Below are 19604 nucleotides of genomic sequence, written 5' to 3'. Positions count from 1 at the left end.
AATTGCAAAAATTAAACATCAACATGAGTACATTGTGTGAAATAAAATCATGTTTAATCATTAATTTTAATCCTCTCTCAACCCCTGCTGTCACAAAAAATGGAATTGATGCAATAATCTAACCTTTTATTAAATCTAGTGTCAATATTTGATACACAGGAGTATCTTAACCATTTATCGAAGACTTGAAAGTCGTCTTTGACCTTTTAAAAAGTTTGCGGCACTCATTTCGAAACCTTAATTTAGAAATATTGTTCATGAAAAAATAATCACAAAATGCAGTCCTGCAATTTCCAAAATGTGGTCTGCCTTTTTTGTACTTTTATCATTATCGGAGATATTATTATGAATAATTTCATCAGATTTAGACAATTTTGGTTTTATTAAATAAATGAACTCAAAATAAAAATTTAACATCTCTGGAAATTTTGAAAGCATATGATGGCAACAGGAAAATTTTCATCTATTTCTAATTAAAACCCAAATTAGATTAAACATTGTATTCGAAGGGAATGTGGAAGTAAACCGATGATTCTCTCACGTCGGTAAACTTTAACCTTTTTTCATGGCACACATTTTTAAGATATTCATCTAAAAAATTAATTTGTAAACCTGGTTCTTCGATTGGAGTGAATTGCGGACAAAAGGACACATTTATATCTTTATTAGTATATCAAACCGAATATATTTTCATCATATTAACTCAAATATAAAAAGAAAAAAAGTTATTATTGAAAATCGGTTGTTTAGTTCCTTACATGAAGGGTCACTATGAAATACGTTGACAGTCCCTTTAATTCGCATGTTTATTGGGACTTCCTGCATGTGACATATGTTTAACCTTCTCCACATGAATATCAAAGGGAAAAAAAACTAATGAAGGACATTTGAAATCAAAGAAATCTCTGAATCATAGAACTCAAATCTCTGGCTAAACTTGCCAGATCATTATATATACTTTTCATTCATCAGATTGAAGTTACAGTAGAGACGGATATATATACTTTTCATTCATCAGATTGAAGTAACATATATACTTCTCATTCATCAGATTGAAGTAACAGTAGAGACGGATATATATACTTCTTATTCATCAGATTGAAGTAACAGTAGAGACGAATATATACTTGATTTGTAAAAAAAGTCCTACAGAGCGTCCCATATCATAATAGATTATTTCCAAGCTGTAACGAAAAAATACGGACACAATACTCGAAAAACCTAGTATTTTCTGCTAGAAAACTTATATAGAAACTTCATACATTTTTTAAAATATTCATAATTTTTAAATTTTCTGATTAGTCCCTAAAATCACAATTTTGAGCTATAAACGATCTAATATGATGTGGGACACCCTGTATGTTATGGTGGAAATCTTTTTTATTGTAAAAATACATATGTATTAATCATAAATTGTAAATATAAAAAAGCAGTATATTTAATGCAGAAGATACGGACAGGACATGCAGAAGTCAGGCCGTGTGATCAATCAGCTCATTTATAATTTATAGTAAACGTAAAAAATTATTTCCGTTATTGATAAAATAGGATATCATTTTTAAATTCTCTTCCAATGCTAAAATATAGCAGGTAATTGAAACCAATAATATCTATATAAATAAAGAAGTAACCTCTATTTGTATGTCTTTTTGTTTGTTTGTTTCGATGTATGATCACAACTCAGGAACCCTTTAGATAATTTGCCTCAAACTTTGACTAGTCGACTTATATTTGAGGAAAAGCTGGGTTCCCAAGCTAGTATATAGACTATAGGAGGTTAATGGAACCAATGACATCAGATATCTAGAATGATCTGAAGTTTAGTTGTCTTCAACCGTGACATATATAACAAAGTAAGTTTATTAAATCAACAAATAATACAAATTATCATGAGATGGCGTTACTTTCACGGTCGACATATACAGGGTTCCCCTTATATACACATTTACAGGGGTTCCTTTATATACACATTTACAGGGGTTCCTTTATATACATGTTTACAGGGGTTCCTTTATATACACATTTACAGGGTTTCCTTCACATACCATACACAAATACAGGGTTCCCTTTTCACATCTTTCACATTTACAGGGGTTCCTTCACATACCATGACACATTTACAGGGTTCCCTTTATATAAACATTTACAAGGTTCCCTTTATATAAACATTCACAGGGTTCCTTCACATACCATGACACACAAACAGGGTTACCTTTATAAACACATTTACAGGGGTTCCTTCACATACCATGACACATTTACAGGGTTCCCTTTATATAAACATTTACAGGGTTCCTTCACATACCATGACACATATGCAGGGTTCCCTTTATATAAACATTTTCAGGGGTTCCTTTATATACACATTTACAGGGTTTCACATACCATGCACATACATGGCTTCCTTTCCAAAAATACATGGGTTCCTTCACATACATTACACAAATACAGGGTTCCCTTTTTGCATCATATTCGAATACAGGGATTTCTTTTTTACATCAAACACAAACACAGGGGTTCCTTCACATACCATTCACAAACACATGGGCTCCTTCACATACCATACACAAGTAGAGGGGTTCCTTCACATACCATACACAAACACATGGGCTCCTTCACATACCATACACAAATAGAGGGTTCCCTTTTTAGATCATACACAAATACAGGGTTTCCTTTCTCATACCATACCCAAATACAGACATACATCAGGGGTTCTTTTATACACATCATAGACATAATACACAATACATATATGTACAGGGATTCTTTTAAGCAAAATGAATAAATACAGTGTTTCCTTTAACACAATACACATATACAGAAGTATACTACGGGGCTTTTTTTATATACTAAATAAATATTCAGGGTTTCCTGTATGTACCATTAACATATACAGGGCTTCTTTTTGTTTCATTAACATTTTAAGTGCTTTTAGTTTCTTCATATTTCATAAATCCTATGAAAATGAAGCACTGTAAACCATATGAAAATGAAGCTCTGTAACCTCTACGAAGAAAATAAAGCCCTGTAACCCCTATGAAGAAAATGAAGCCCTGTAACCCCTATGAAGAAAATGAAGCCGGGTTGGCTATGAAGAAAATGAAGCACTGTAAACCATATGTAAATGAAAGACTGTAAGCCATATGAAAATAAAGCACTGTAAATCCTATGAAAATGAAGCCCTGTAACCCCTATAAAGCAAATGAAGCCCTGTAACCCCTATGAAGCAAATGAAGCCCTGTAACCTCTACGAAGAAAATGAAGCTCTGTAACCCCTATGAAGAAAATGAAGCCCTGTAACCCCTCTGAAGAAAATGAGGCTCTGTAAACCATATGAAAAAGAAGCGCTGTAACCCTTATTAAAATGAAGCACTGTTACCCCTCTGAAAATGAAGCAATGTACACCCTATGAAAATGAAGCGCTGTAACCCCTATTAAAATGAAGCGCTGTAAATCCTATGAAAATGAAGCACTGTAAACCATGACGTTATATTGTTAAGCCTATAGTATGGTTAGTGGGTTGAGAAGTTATATAGTGCACGCACAGTAAATACATAAAGCTAATGTTAACCCAATTTTAGGTTACCCAGACAGGAGAATACTTAGATTACGAATTAACAGAAATTCGTTGTTATCTGCAAACTTAGACCTGCATTTTTTCTTAGCTTTCCTGTCATTGTTATCTTCTTAAACATACGCCTGCATTTTTTCTTAGCTTTCCTTTCATTGTTATCTTCAAACATAGACCTGCATTTTTACTTAGCTTTCCTTTCATTGTTATGTGCAAACATACACCTGCAATTTTTCATAGCTTTCCTTTCATTGTTATCTTCAAACATAGACCTGCATTTTTACTTAGCTTTCTTTTCATTGTTATCTGCAAACATACGCCTGCAATTTTTCATAGCTTTCCTTTCATTGTTATCTTCAAACATAGACCTGCATTTTTACTTTGACTTTCTTTCATTGTTATCCGCAAACATAGACCTGTATTTTACTTAGCCTTCCTTTAAAAGGCTATGTTAATGGAAAAACCAAATGAAACCTGAATATGGTTGAGTTTGTTCAGTTTCAGTTCCTTAATAAAGTCTCATCCTTTCTGTGTAACCCTGTATATTTTCCAGTCTAAAAAGATCCGTTTTAAAACTTTTTAATTTAAAATTTTTTCTCTAACGTTTTTCCTTTCCTTTTCTTGTAATTGATAATTTAATAATTTTTACTTTCTTTCTTCAAATTTTAAACTTAACTTAAATTTTAATTTTTAAACTGCATTTTTTTTCTTTCATGTTCACTTCAATTTTTCTTTTCTTTATTTCTTTCTGTTGATGCATTTTCCTTTATTCTTTAAATAAACATTTTTTGTCCAATAGATATTTATATTATCTGCATAATAATAAATAATATTTAACTTATTTTGAAATAGTTTTGTTTTCTGTTTCCTAAGAAATCTACCAAAAAAGTGAAAATCGTACGTTTTTACATTTACTGCATGATGCATTCCAAATTATCAAAATGGCAACGAATGGCAATAAAAGGATGTTTTTTCATAAACTTGGATAAAGTTTCTCTTTTTTCTTATTCTAGACCGTGTGTTTTATTAGGCTTCGTAGTTTATCCCAAAATTCAACAAATAAGCTTTGTACTTTTATATATAAATGTATATCATATTATGTATATATGTATTATTTTTTTATATTTATTATATGTTTACTGGTGTTATATATATATATATATATATTGCGTATATATATGGTGAAGGGTATAATTACCCAGACATGTTTATGCACAGATAGAAGCCTAGAAGGTCGTTCTTGCAAATTTTGCGAACAATATGGTTTTTATTCTAAAATAATACAACGTCAACTTGTTCTATAACTTATTGTGTTACGTAATATATCGCGTTTTTCTTTTTCTTTAGATCGTTTTTAAACAAATCCCAACCCTTTTTCATTTTTTTTTGTCTTTTATATAACCTTAATTCTGTTCCTGTTTATGTTCCTGGTTTTTGTTCCTGATTCTATTCCTGTTTCTGTTCCTGGTTTGTAGCCCTGTTTCTGTCCCTGTTTTTGTTTCGTTTCTCTTCCTGTTTCTGTTCCTGTTTCTGTTCCTGTTTCTGGTCCTGTTTCTGTTCATTTTTCTGTTCCTGTTTCTGTTCTTGTTTCTGTTCCTGTTTCTGTTCCTGTTTCTGTTCCTGTTTCTGTTCCTGTTTCTGTTTCTGTTTCTGTTTCTGTTCCTGTTCCTGTTTCTGTTCCTGTTTCTGTTTTTGTTTCAGTTTCTTTTCTGTTCCTGATCCTGTTACTGTTTATGTTCATACTCCTGTTTTTGTTCCTGTTCCTGTTGTTCCTTTTTCTATTCCTGTTACTATTCCTTACACTGTTCCTGTTCCTTTTCAAAATCCAGTCCCACGAATTTTCTTATTTTTCTTTAAAACTACGAATTTGAGACCTCGTAGCTTCTCTAGTTAGAGTTTTATGTCTGTATGGTATTTTTTCCATCTCACTAGCTCTTTAAAGAGAGGAGTTCAGATTGAAAACATAAAAGATTGTAATCTGACAAAAAATGTATTTTAATTTGGCGAGACATAATTATTTAATTCGACGTGACATAATTATGTTTCAGAAGTTCTATAAATATGGAGTTTGACGAGCTTTAGTCCTCAGGTTCTACAGTTGACTGTAAACATGGCTCAATATATACTTCTCATGGTATGTAATAAATAATATCTTCATTTACGCTGAATTTAAAGAATTTAAGCCTCGTCTCAAACTTGACACTCGGCTCAAACAGATGGTTGGTTCCACTTGAGATTCAGTGCTTAAAAATTTGAGCCGGTGCTCAATTGGAACCGGTTTTTGGCGGTTCAGCAACGCGGTTTAAATTATCAAATTCGGCCATGGGCCTTGTTTTAGTAACTTTCGACACAATTTGACCTATATAATCATTCATTTTTCGACACAATTTGACCTATATAATCATTTATTTTTCTAGTAACTTTCCACACAATTTGACCTGTATAATCATTCATTTTTCGACACAATTTGACCTATATAATCGACACAATTTGACCTATATAATCATTCATTTTTCGACACAATTTGACCTATATAATCATTCATTTTTCGACACAATTTGACCTACATAATCATTCATTTTTCGACACAATTTGACCTATATAATCATTCATTTTTCGACACAATTTGACCTATATAATCATTCATTTTTCGCTTTTTCTCTTTTTAAAATGAACAATTATAGTAAGAAAACTCTGTACGTTTAAAGATTGTTGAATTATAAACCAAAACACGATTAAATTCAAATAGAAGAAACTAAAAGTATTCCCAAGATCTCGCCCTGGTTAGTCCAGAGTGTTATTGAATGATATTGTGGAATTAAGTATTCCCAAAAAAAAATTACAAAAATGTCGTCATTTACTTCTCATTGTTATTAATATTTTTTATTGTTTTAAGTAAAAAAAATTACTTTAGTTTAACTATTTATATCTAAAGACAGTTTTTGTTATTTGCTTAAAGGGAGTGACCGTCTATGTAAGGTAGTTGGACTGAGGACGTAGTGTTGTTAAAAGTCTGTAAATCCTGAGTTTGAGCGTAAAATCGACGTTCAAAACTCCTGATTTGACGCTTTCAAAATTAGTTTTTTTTTAAATTATTAATTAACGACGACATAAAATGTAAAAATATTCTACAATAAACTACAGACGTCATGTTTAGGAACATTTTGAGAAAATTAAAATTAATCTTATCATCGAAAATAAGTAATCTTGTTCAATTATTAGTTTCTATTATCTCATTATTCTAGTTTCTCGTTATTCACAAAGATGTTCGCAGATTTTCTATAATCATTATTGAAAAGACGACATTTAAAGAATTTGAAGAAAACTGCGAATAAATTCAAAGAAAATTAGAAATTCAATATAATAATTAAAACGAAATAATCGATTTTAGCATGGATTTATTGACAAATTTCTTTTGTGAAATATGTTTCTAGCCATCTAATTAGATTACTGTTTAATTTTTACTTTATTTTTCGTTGTCGTTATTTAATAATTTAAAAAAAAACTAATTCTGAAAGCGTATCCACCCCCAAATCAGGAGCTTTGAACGTCGAATTTGCGCTCAAACTCAGGGTTTACAGATCTTTAAAAAGTGAAATATGTCTCAAATGAATCCTAAAGAAGTTTTCGACAACACTGCATACTCAGTTCAATTACCTTACATAGCCGGTGACTCCCTTTAATATTAATTTTGAGGGTTAGAAAATCGTTAGAACAAAAGAGAGTCAAACCCAGATTGAAATAAATTATCAAAAAATGTGGAACCAACACCTACTTTATTTACCCTCTATAAGGTTTGGATCTAAGGTAAACTTAAACCAGGCTAGGATATACGCGTTATAAAATGCAATATTTTTATCTAAAGATGAAATTTATTGGGGAGTGTTTTTAAATTTTATCTTATTTCTTTGATTGAGTTCTACACAAATAGGCTTTCTATTTTAACTGTGAACATTTTCTCTTTGTATACATTGTAAAACAAAACAAAAAAGTTCACTGGTTTCATAGAAAATTTCGTGAAATTTTAGAATTTAATGGAAATCAATTACTTTTTAAATTTTGATCATCCATAAACCTTCCCTGGGGTCATGTAAGGTCCCACAGAAAATTTGGGCCCGATCGGTTCAGCCGTGTTGAGGTTTATTGGATATAAACAGACCTACAGACAAACACACAATTATATATATAGAAGATCGAAACGGGACTACAGGGTGCTCATAGGTCGTCTTTCGTTTGAATTGGCATTGAAATACAATATCAAAATAATTCCGTCTTAAAAATTTATTCTAGCAAGAAAAGACTGTTTTAAATGTCTGAAATAATATTTCGACTGCAAGATGATGAGCAAATACAACAGTATATTTCAGACGAAACAGTTTTTTTAATTACAGCTTTTCTTTATGTTTGCATCAGTCATCACTATTTTAGATAAAAATTCATCTCGAAAGCCTCTCTTAGTTCCTATATTATTGTATCCAAAAATTTGTTTGGAGGCTTTTTAGTAAAATAAACTATTTAATGTGAAGGTGTGGGTTCTCCTGGGTTCTCTATCCATATCCCTGGTTCAAGCTTACTCCCTAGGAAAACTGGATCGATTGCACAGGTAAATTCGTAAATTTGCTTTTCTCATAAACATACCTAAAATCAAAATTAGAGGAGCTACGAGGTCACAAAGTTGTACCAGTAATGTAGCATAATGTCTAGTTTGTAGTGTTGATTATATATTTATATCATAGATTAATTAACAAAAACAGATAGAACACTAGATGTCGTCTTTTCAAGATTTAGGGTTTTTTCGTCCACAATAATCCTGAGGCAGAGGCCCAAAGGAGTTACGCGTATGCTCTTTCTCTCTGTCTTGTAACTCAAGAACTCCTTTGAGCCGGCTTCTGCCTCATGATTATATTGCGAACGAAAAAACCTTAAATCTTGAAAAGACGACATATAGTGTTATCTGTTATTGTTAATAAATTTATGATTTTTATTAAGTTTTGTGACGGGTAAAGGTGAATCACCGTACACTCGTCAAACCGGAAACAGTTTCGGAGGAGAGAAATATAAACGGAACCCATTCACTACCACACTAAGGTAAGACAACTGTGTATCTTACAAGGACTGTAAGCATAATTTCAAATTACCTTCCATGCAAAGATTAACACCGGAACCCATTAAACTTAAATCTGAAAAAAATGAAAAATACTGTCGTTTTTATGACTCCAAAGTGTTTAATTTCTCCATTGCTGCTTACAAGTCATTTACGCGGAGAAACCTCTAATGAAGTTAAACAGTTTAAAGAAAGTAAATACATGGATATCTATTTGATACTTGATCAGACAAAGCTTGGGTTACGTTGTAAATCGGGCATTGAGGGTCACTTTAAATTACGCTTAGAGTCCCTTTCCGTTGATTTTCTACTAGAATAGACAGAAATGTATTGTTTTCCTTTTTTATTGCTAAACCTACAGATTATTTCAAAATGGTTTTAGCGCTGTTTTACAGAGCACTTAAAAAATAGTTGCTTCTGTTTTAGGTGGAAATAAATTAAAATTGAAATTATTTTTATAAAGATATTTTTCGGTACAAAGAAAAAACCTCGAAATTATTCTCTTCTGAAATTGATTAGAAAATGTTTGTACTTTATAACTCCAAAATGTCATTAAAATCTATTAAAATATAAAGAAAATGGAAGAGTAATCACAAAAAGTCTGTTCAAAATCACAGTTACTCCCGCCGTTTACCTGCAATTTAACGATTTTACCGGGAAACTAAATTTTCGCTATTAAAGTCGACCCACTTAACTTAGAATCTTAAAGCCAAGCTCTCCCGATTTGCCCAATAAAAATTTGAGACAAATAGGTCCAGGGGTTCTTGAGTTATGATCGGACAAACAAACAGACAGAAAGACAAACAGAGATTACAACTTTAAATGTATTTTTTCCATTCACACAATTTTTTTGCACTTTAATAATTACATTTTGTAATATTTTAGCCCAATTCATGAACCCTACAAAAAATGAAGCGTTTTTACAGTTGTAGAATTTTAGAAAGAATCGACTGGAAGTGTTTCCTTAAAAATACAATAACGTTTTGGACCAACTCCGCATTTATATATATAATTTTTAATCCCACTCTTACCTTGATGTTCAGTGTTTTTAAGCTCGCTTTGCCTGATTTTACAAAGATGTGTGCTTAAAAGTATAATTTTTTGGGCCCGCTGTGCTTAGAATTCATTTTCACACAAGCTGAGCCTAAATGAATAAAGTTTCTAGGCCCACTGTGGTCTGTGTCTATAGATTTATAATGTTTTAGGCCCACTGTGATCTGTATCTAGATTTATAATGTTTTAGGCCCACTGTGATCTGTATCTAGATTTATAATGTTTTAGGCCCACTGTGATCTGTATCTAGATTTATAATGTTTTAGGCCCACTGTGATCTGTATCTAGATTTATAATGTTTTAGGCCCACTGTGATCTGTATCTATATTTACAATGTTTTAGGCCCTCTGTAGTCTGTGCCAATAGATTTTAATGTTTTTATGGTTTTAGGCCCACTGTGATCAAGTTTGTGAAGAACTCTGCTGGTGTTTGGGTTCCAACTATGTCTTCAGGAATCCATTTAACAAAAATTAAATCATTTAATAGACCACAACTCTTCGCTCATATATATATACATGTATATTTGTATATATATTTGTATATATGTTAGCTTATTTGTTAGCTATAGCTGGCCAAACGGCTGGACCAAATTGGCTGACATGTTTTAGGGAACCCCAAGCAGAATTAAGGGTTCGGTCCTTATCCCAGAGAACTGTGACTTTCGATCACAAGTTGGTTTATTTAACGTAAAATTTTCGTTTTTACGTTTTCATTTCTTTGTCAGCATATGCGTTTTAAACAAAAATGTATAGAATGTAAGTTTTAAGATTGTTAAATTATAGACCAACACGTTATTGAATTCAAATAGAAGAAACCGAATATATCTCGCCCATAGTCAGTTCGGGCTGAACTATGGGTACCTGATTTTATTAAACAAATTCCTGGGCAACGCCGGGCACTTTTGCTAGTATTATAATANAGAAAATACAACAAAGAAAAAAGAAGATGAAAACCAGTGGGTTTTGTATATTGATACAAAGAAAACGGAAACTTAATCCTGAAAACAAATATCCTTCCCGCATTTTTTAACAACGGTCGTCGTCGTATACAAAAAGAAGACTTTTAATTTTTAATTTCTTCCAAGTCACACATAAATATGGAAACAAAAAGAAGATGTCAAAAAAAGCTTTCCTTTGTTTACTGGTAAACTTAAAATTGAAAAAAGCTTGTAAACAAAGAAACAGGGTTAAATTTATTAAACGGATTTAAAATAGAATTTGATGGACATCTCAACACAAAAATGGAAGAAAAAATATTTAAATATTCATTAGGTATTCTTTATTCAAGTCTAACCTTGGATTGTAGCATTTATTATGTTCTATAAAATAAATATTCTAAACCAAGTTTTTAAAAGAAAATTATTCGAATGTCATCTGATGAAAAGCGGAATAATAAAGTCTTCTTCGATTTCGCATCTTCATGATACAAGGACGACTGACTCTTCAAAGTAAACAGTCTTGGATTCATGAAACTGTGATTTAAGAAGACGACATTTGGGAACCTTTTATTTATTTAATGTAATATTGCAAATTTATTTAATGTAATATTGAAAATTGTTAAACTGGTATTTTGAAAATTAGCTCATCAAGTTGATCCGTGTACACTGCACAATTGTTGTGTTTCATGCTTATTGGAATTATGACTTGAGTTTAACAGTCGTTTTACCATCACTTCTTAAATCACTAATTTAAACTGCACAATGCTGTGTCTCATTATCATTGGACGTAAAGTTATAATTTGATTCCTAAAGTCGTCTTCCTATTTTAAAGTTTTCTGATTGTATCCCTGTTAGAAATGAGTATGAACTGTTTAGAGCAAAGTATGGAAAAGGTTCTAGAAGAGGAGGTTGGGAAATCTTTAACCAAATTTGTAGATGAAGATTTAGAAAATATTCTTCGAAATAATCTAGGTCAGTTTATTTATCAAAGGGACTGATGGTGTAATTTTAAGTAACCTTTATTTTGTAAATTGGCGTGTACAATTATCAACAGTACCTTTTAAACCTTTAAATGATCAAGGATTTATTCATATTTATCTAAAATAACGTTTGTAATTTTTGATAACTTTGTTTGCAAGAAATATTAATATTTGATTTCTAGAAGTCACAGAAAATTTCGAACTAAATTTTCATTGAAATTTTTTAAAATCGTGTTGAACAAAGAATGTTCGGGAATCTTAAAAAGTTTTTAAGCCAGCTGAGCAGTTTTCCGGTAATTTAAACACAATTTTAGAGATAAACACACGGATTTATCTGTTGTCAATGATCAGACAAAGGTTTAAAGGAGGGTAGACTCCGTTAAAATTCTAGTAAACAAAAGAACAGAGACGACAATCATTCAGCTGATTCCTGAAGCTATTACCGTATATTACAAGGCACCTTTATAATAAAGACACAATAATGTAAACCTTTGATATTTTAAACTTTGAATATTATGACCTAACAGAATTCATCAAATATCTAAGACCTGCGACAATGCATTGCAAAGATTAGGGATTAGAAAATCAGAGTTAGTGGAAAAGACTTAGTTTCGTTTTCTAAACGTTCAAGAATGTTAGAGGAAGTTTCGTACATTGCATAGCCGTAGATATTACTTTTTGTGGAGAAATTTTTCTTAGAAATGCATCAATTTAAACTAAAAATAAAAGATTTCTTTTACCACATACAATAAAATGCATATTGCAACATTTGTTATAAAATATACATAGTATTTACACTTTTACTCGTTCTTTCAGGGGATTTCTCTAAACTCTCTAGCATACAATTAAAGAGTTATTTTTTTCACTTACTCTAATTTTAAATTCCTATATCTTTGCAATTTGATATTTCAAATTATGAAAAGTTTGAAATATTAAAGGTTTACTAAATTAAGGTATAATGATTAGAAAGTTTAAGTTTGTGGCAAAGACTTAATTCCTTTTCTAAAAAAAAGAAAATTTTATTTTCTATAATCTTATTTAGAATCTGGATTTGGAATTGGAACTCAAAACACTATGAAACCGGAGATGCTAGAAAATACTGGCAAACCACAGGCACATACAATTCACTCGAAACCTGTCAAAAAACGTCCACAGATCAAACGAAATCGTCCTCTGAATAGAGATATTAACAAAGAAAAAAGAAGATGGAAATCAGTGGGTTTTGTATATTGATACAAAGAAAACGGAAACTAGTCATAAAGAAGAAGACGACAGAAAAGATGAAAAAGAAGAAAATAAAGCTAAAAACACCGAAGAAGAAGTTTTAAATGAAAAGAACAGCGAACACGAGAAGAATAAAAATGATAACAAAGAAAAGAATTCAACGAAAAACCCTTCCTCTATTTTGTCTCCTGAAGAATGGTTGACAAGGTTTTTATTTTAATCAAAAAGTAAAAAAGTTCAAAGTATTTTGAATTAGATTTGAAACGGTTCAGCCGTGTCCATTTTGAAATTTTCATATGCATTCATAATGCATAATTTACGTTTTTCTCTAAACACATCGTGTAGTTTGGTTGATTGAAATGAATTGAATTGAAATGAAATGTATTGAATAAAGTTAAAATGGAATGATAAATTGCTAAGAATAAATTACTTTTAGGTTTTATGATAAGAGCTGGGGAAGAAAGAAATCACAGAAAACTGAAACTCTTCCTTCCCCTTCCTCACAACCTTCCCTTTCTTCTCAACCTTCCCTTTCTTCTCAACCTTCCCTTTCTTCTCAACCTTTTATTTCCTCACTACCTTCCCTTTCTTCTCAACCTTCCCTTTCTTCTCAACCTTCTATTTCCTCTCAACCTTCCCTTTCCTATCAACCCTTCTCCTCCTTCTCCTCCTCCTCCTTTTTATCAAATCAACCTTCTTTTTTAACCCCCCTAGAGATAAATAAAACTTCCTCTGAAGATATATTTGGACAAGATTCTAATACCTTGAAACCTAACCTTCCCTGGTCTGAGCTAAATACTCTAAACCTTCTCCAGGTTAAGATCAACGGATCGGGTTTAGAGAACTTACTGGGACCATCCAGAATTAAGGTTTATTCTAAATATTTTACATCATACGAATTTATCAATACAATGAAGGCGCTTTTTTCATTTCGATTTTGATTTATATCAAGCTTTTCAACAGCATGGGTACACAAAAAATGGAAACAAAGAGAAGTTGTCAGTCAAAACAGCTTTTTAATTACTTGCAATTCCAAAAAATGTTTGTTAACAATTAAAACTTAAATACAAATGTCGTCTTCATTATATTGATATTATCGCCTACTCCCGTATATTGTTGTTAAAAATATTATTAGCTTTTAATTGACTAAATCAGTTTCATTTTTAATTGAATTTTTTTATAAGAGAGAAGGAAGACGACAAAAATAAGAAATGCGGGATCTTTTTTAACCTTTAAAGATTTTGTTCATTTTTGGTATCGTTTAAAATTTAATATATACCATTCTAAATGATTCATTGATTTTAGGAACCTGAAAAGGCTCTTGGAAACACTGCTCTCAGAGATCGGAGTGATCTCTTAAAAACTTCAGAACCTGCTCCGAAAATATCTGTTCCAAAAATACCTAATCATGGTTCTAATCAGCATCCCCGTCCTGAGAACCTTCAACCTTTTTCTTCTGCAGAAAGGGGCGAATTTGAAGAAATTCTGGGACCCACCAGATCCTCTTTAACCGTTCCTAATTCTCAGTTTCCAAGCCTCTTTGATAGCTTTTCTGTAAAGCTAAACATTGATGATGCTTTAAAATCTCCAGACTGGGTTAATTGAAGAAACTTCGTGAAAATGTATATTTTTTTATTTATTATTATGATTATCCCGATTTTAATTTAAAGAAATTGCTGTTATATCACAGTTTTTACTTTTTATATTATGTTAAGCAAGCCATCTTCTTTTACGTATTTATTTATCTATTATAAACATAAAATTATGCAATATTTTTTATCTTTAGTTGATTTAACTAAATGTATCCAGACGTGCAATTTATAATAAATTACTGAAAGCTTTCTGTTAAATCTAAAGCCAAATCGGTTTAAATTTTAAAGAAGTCTTTATTTTAATAATGAAACGTTGTGTAAAAACAATTTAAGATTTGTGTCTACATTTTGAAGATATAACAATTCAAATCTGAAGACGACATTAAAGAAGAATGCTCGAAAAAATTTGTTAAAATCCGCGAAACTTGGTCAGAAACTCCCCAAGTCTGTCAGTTTCATTCAGTTCTTGCAGCAAGAAGCACGCATCTCTCTGAGTCAAAATGTTCCGGATTTCTAGACTTAATATCCCAGGATTGGCTGAGAAGAGCTATTATTCTGCTCGATTTATCTCGAATGTTCCTATGTATGACGAACTAAAGAAGTTTCAGCATGCGATGATGAATAACTGTCTTCATGTATTCACTAGAGAGGCGCATAAAGAACTTGGTCCAATCTTCAAGCTGCCGATCATGAACTTGGTGTTCATTGCTGATCCAAGCATGTCCTCAGATCTACTTGGTACAAGCGGAGAGAGGTATCCCAAGACCTTTATACCTGAATCTTGGGAAATCCATGCTAGGGAATACGGAGTAAAGCGTGGACTTATTTTCCTAGCAGGAGAAGAATGGTGGGAGCAGAGATCTAGGCTAAACCCCTTGATGTTGAAGAGTGCTGCTATCGCCAAGATGAATCCTTCAATTGAGAAAGAAGCTTCTGAGCTGCTGAAACGTTTGAATGGAGATTCATCTCAAATTCAGAAAGATGTTTACAGAAGCGTTACAAAGATCTTGTTGGAGCTGTTTATTGGAACATCCAAGGATTTCCCCCTGGACCAGGCTATTGAAAGAGTCATCATAGATAATAGTGGATTATTTAGAGGCACAACCCAGCTTATGTTTAATCCTCAAGAGCACTTTGAGCGCAAGTCCCCTGAGTGGATGATGTTTATTGGCCATGTTGATGGAATCCTTGCGACCTTGAAACAAGGTATCAGAGCATCGTACAAAGAGAAACTAGAACACGGAGTTGCTGCAGAGTTATTCAAGCTTGGAACAAGTCTTGAAGATGTTGAGAAGATTGTGTGTGATTTCTTGCTGGGCGGAGTAGATACAACAACCACCAGTATAATGTGGGTTCTTCACGAGCTCGGTCAGAACCCAGATGTTCAAGAACGTATCAGAGCTGAGCTGAAGACTGTATGTGGAGACAAACCATGTTCAGGTGATATCCTAGAAAGTATTCCTCTGATGAAAGGATTGTTCAGAGAAACCTCTAGACTGTATCCTGCAGTTCCTTTTCTTAGCAGAATTATTTCTAAGAATGTCAAGGTTGGTGAACATATTCTACCACCAGGAACTAATGTTATGGTTTCCAATTCTGCCATGGCATTCAACAGTACCAACTTCCCTAATCCAAGCGTCAATAAACCTGAACGATGGATCAGAGATAATGACATGCCCAAGGATCTGAAGAATGATATGGCCGCCTCAGTTCGACCTTTTGGTCACGGAGTAAGGATGTGCGTAGGACGCAGAGTTGCAGAGAACAGTTTACTCATCCTGGTTTCTAATATGGTTCAGAACTTCCAGATTTCAGCTGAGAAGGCTGAGTATGCAACCAAGATGATCGGAGTGCCCAAGGATAAAATCAAGATTTCTATCAAACCTCTGTAAATCTATAAATATCGTGTATCATTGTTTATATAATCAACCATTTGTGAGCATCCTTAGTTTCTTAATCATTGTTTTATAATAAACAAATAATATCTTGTATTTTGCATTTTTATCCTTAGAATGTTTGATGTGAGTAGAAAAGTTTTTGAATTTTTAAAGATTAAACACGTTTTCAAGATATTGTTGATACATATAGACAAAACAGAAAAAGATCCAAGGCCGGGTTTAAAGAATTTTCAGATTTGTCTTCAAGTTCTTAGCTTGCTTTCCTATGTTCTGCTTTGGTTATCATGTATCTTTTTAGAATTGTGCACAAATTGAAAGACTGGGTTTTTAGGATCCCGGCCTATATCGAGAGTAACAGTCGATAATAAAAACTATAACCAACATTTTATTAAACATGACGAGGACAACAAAACTTTTTTTAAATCAAAATTATAACAGGAGTCCTTTTATATTAAAGCTCTTTACCGTTTTCAAGACAATGTTAGGTTTTCCATTTTCGTACATATTCTGAATTTGAAACATTGTCGCGTTTTCGAGACAAAACCCACTTTCCCGTTTTTGAGTATAATCCGCTTTTCATGACAAAACTCACTTTCATAACTTACAAAATAAATCACTGAATGTAAAAATGATCTTATGAAGACTTAACTGCTAAATTATTTCTTTGCTGTAAGAAACAAAATAATATCAATATTTAGATTATATTTTGTACCTCACTAAAGCTTGGGACAAAATTAAATCTAAAAAGCCACTTTCTCAATAAAGAGAAAATTTCTGTCCAAAAACCTTTCTAACACTGCAAACCAAAATAACAGTGTTATAAATAGTTATAAGTTATCATTGTAAATCTGGCATTGATATTTTCACCATGATTAGCTTATAGCCCCTTAATTCCCATGTTGCTGGCACACCCTGTACACCCTGTACATCTTTCTTTATTCATAACTATTGTTCGTTTACTGGATATATACAGTATCCATTACATTAACTCAGTGAACCATTCAATATTATATATATATGAATTATCATGAACATACTGTACATACAAGATATGTTACTATGTGAGCAATATATATCGTATTGTGCTTTTAATTCATTAAAACATTTAGCTACAAACGTTTTATGCAAATACATTATCGAAAAATCCCACGCAACATTCCATTTTACTCAGGGGGCGGAAACGTTATGTGGGTGTGTCTGTACCAAAAGATTGTGTGTCAGCTTACTGTACCAAAGGTGTGAACTGTAGGTTTATAGAGTACGTATGAATCTCGGTATTTGTACAGTCTAGGAGAGTACATTTGTTTATTGTTAATTATTTACTTAAAAATAAGTTTAATATGCATGTAATATATTATTTACATATTTAAGTCACCACTATAAGCCAAATTTTCATGCAAAGAATATAATTTGATTTTCTCCCTTCTCCCTTTTTATCTCCCTTCTCCCTTTTTTTCTCCCTTCTTCCTTCTCCCTTCTTCCTTCTCCCTTCTTCCTTTTCCCTTCTTCCTTCTCCCTTCTCCCATTTTTTATCTCCTTTCTTCCTTCTCCCTTCTTCCTTCTCTCTTCTCCATTCTCCCATTTTTTATCTCCCTTCTTCCTTATCCCCTCTTTCTTCTCCCTCCTACCTCCTCTCACTTTTCTTTCCTCACTCATCTTCCTTATCTGTCCTCTCTCCTCCCTCCTCTTCCTTCTCCGTCCTCTCTTGTATCTTCAGTCCATATCTCTCAATTCAGTATAGAAATATCCTCCAGTGAGTTGACACAGTATAGAACTGAGGAGAACGGAGAAATATACTTTGTTTACATCTAACTGTCTTGTATTTATACTAGGCCATCTCAACATCTAGCTTTCTTGAAAACAATAAAAAAAATTGTAAATAATGCTCAGAATTTAAGAGTAGGGCAAGAAAGTATGGACATTGACAACCAAATTTAACGTCTGATTTTATAACATAAACACATATAAAACAACATATCTTGACAACTCTACAACTCAAATACTAAACAACTCGAAAATTTGACAACTAGACAACCAGACAACTCGACAAGTATAGAACTATACAAATATAAAACTAAACAACTAAACAACAAGACAACTAGACAACTAGACAACTACAGAACTAGACAAATAGACAATTAGACAATTACACAAATAGACGGCTAGACAACTGGACGTCTAGATTAGTAGACAACTAAATAAATGGACAACTAGACTACTAGACAAATAGACAAATAGACAAATAGACAAATAGACAGCAATAATATTTTTTTCTACAGACACGATTGCACAAAAAAACAGCTTGATACGCAGCTTCTAGAAAATACAGTATGATACGCATCTTCTAGAAAAATACAGCATGATACGCAGCTTCTGGAAAATACAGCATGATACACAGCTTCTAGAAAATACAGCATGATACGCAGCTTCAAGAAAAATACCGCATGATACATAGCTTCTAGAAATTACAGCATGATACACAGCTTCTGGAAATTACAGCGTAATATGCAGCTTCTAGAAAAATACAGCATGATACGCAGCTTCTGGAAAAATACAGCATGATACACAGCTTCTAGAAAATACAGCATGACACGCAGCTTCTAGAAAATACAGCATGATACGCAGCTTCTAGAAAATACAGCATGATGTGCAGCTTTTAGAAAAGTACAGCATGATACGCAACTTCTCGAAAAATACAGCATGATATGCTACTTCTATAAAATACAACATGATACGCAGCTTCGCGAAAAATACATCATGATATGCAGCTTCAAGTAAAATACAGCATGATACGCATTTTCTAGAAAATACAGCGTGATACGCAGCTTCTAGAAAATACAGCATGATACACAGCATTCTAGAAAATACAGCATGATATGCAGCTTCTAGAAAAATACAGGATGACACGAAGCTTCTAGAAAAATACAGCATGATACGCAGCTTCTAGAAAATACAGCATGATACACAGCTTCTGGAAAATACAGCATGATATGCAGCTCCTAGAAAAATACAGCATGATAGCTTCTAGAAAAATACAGCATGATATGCAGCTTCTAGAAAATACAGCATGATACGCAGCTTCTCGAAAAATACAGCATGATATGCAGCTTCTAGAAAAATACAGCATGATACACAGCTTCTAGAAAAATACAGCATGATATGCAGCTTCTAGAAAATACAGCATGATACGCAGCTTCTCGAAAAATACAGCATGATATGCAGCTTCTCGAAAAATACAGCAT

General features: G+C 32.5%; 2 protein-coding genes across 2 annotated transcripts; both read left to right on the top strand.

Moving 5' to 3' along the window:
• The first annotated feature begins 5626 nt into the window (after positions 1 to 5626).
• On the top strand, positions 5627 to 14477 carry LOC111695942 (uncharacterized). Its single transcript, XM_023465420.1, has 8 exons — positions 5627 to 5708; positions 8101 to 8177; positions 8564 to 8662; positions 10122 to 10183; positions 10946 to 11002; positions 11545 to 11640; positions 12691 to 12863; positions 14178 to 14477. The coding sequence occupies exons 1-8, from the start codon at positions 5685 to 5687 to the stop codon at positions 14475 to 14477; spliced, it is 888 nt and encodes a 295-aa protein (XP_023321188.1). The 5' UTR covers positions 5627 to 5684.
• Positions 14478 to 14914: 437 nt separating this feature from the next.
• Positions 14915 to 16455, top strand: LOC111695929 (cholesterol side-chain cleavage enzyme, mitochondrial-like). Its single transcript, XM_023465405.1, has one exon. The coding sequence runs from the start codon at positions 14965 to 14967 to the stop codon at positions 16354 to 16356; it is 1392 nt and encodes a 463-aa protein (XP_023321173.1). The 5' UTR covers positions 14915 to 14964; the 3' UTR covers positions 16357 to 16455.
• The last annotated feature ends 3149 nt before the right edge of the window (positions 16456 to 19604 follow it).

This window comes from Eurytemora carolleeae, unplaced genomic scaffold (genome assembly GCF_000591075.1).
Source record: "Eurytemora carolleeae unplaced genomic scaffold, Eaff_2.0 scaffold162, whole genome shotgun sequence".
In the NCBI taxonomy this organism is placed as follows: Eukaryota; Metazoa; Arthropoda; class Copepoda; order Calanoida; family Temoridae; genus Eurytemora; species Eurytemora carolleeae.
The sequence above is the reverse complement of the archived record's forward strand: the minus strand, read 5'-3'. Positions and strand labels throughout refer to the sequence as shown.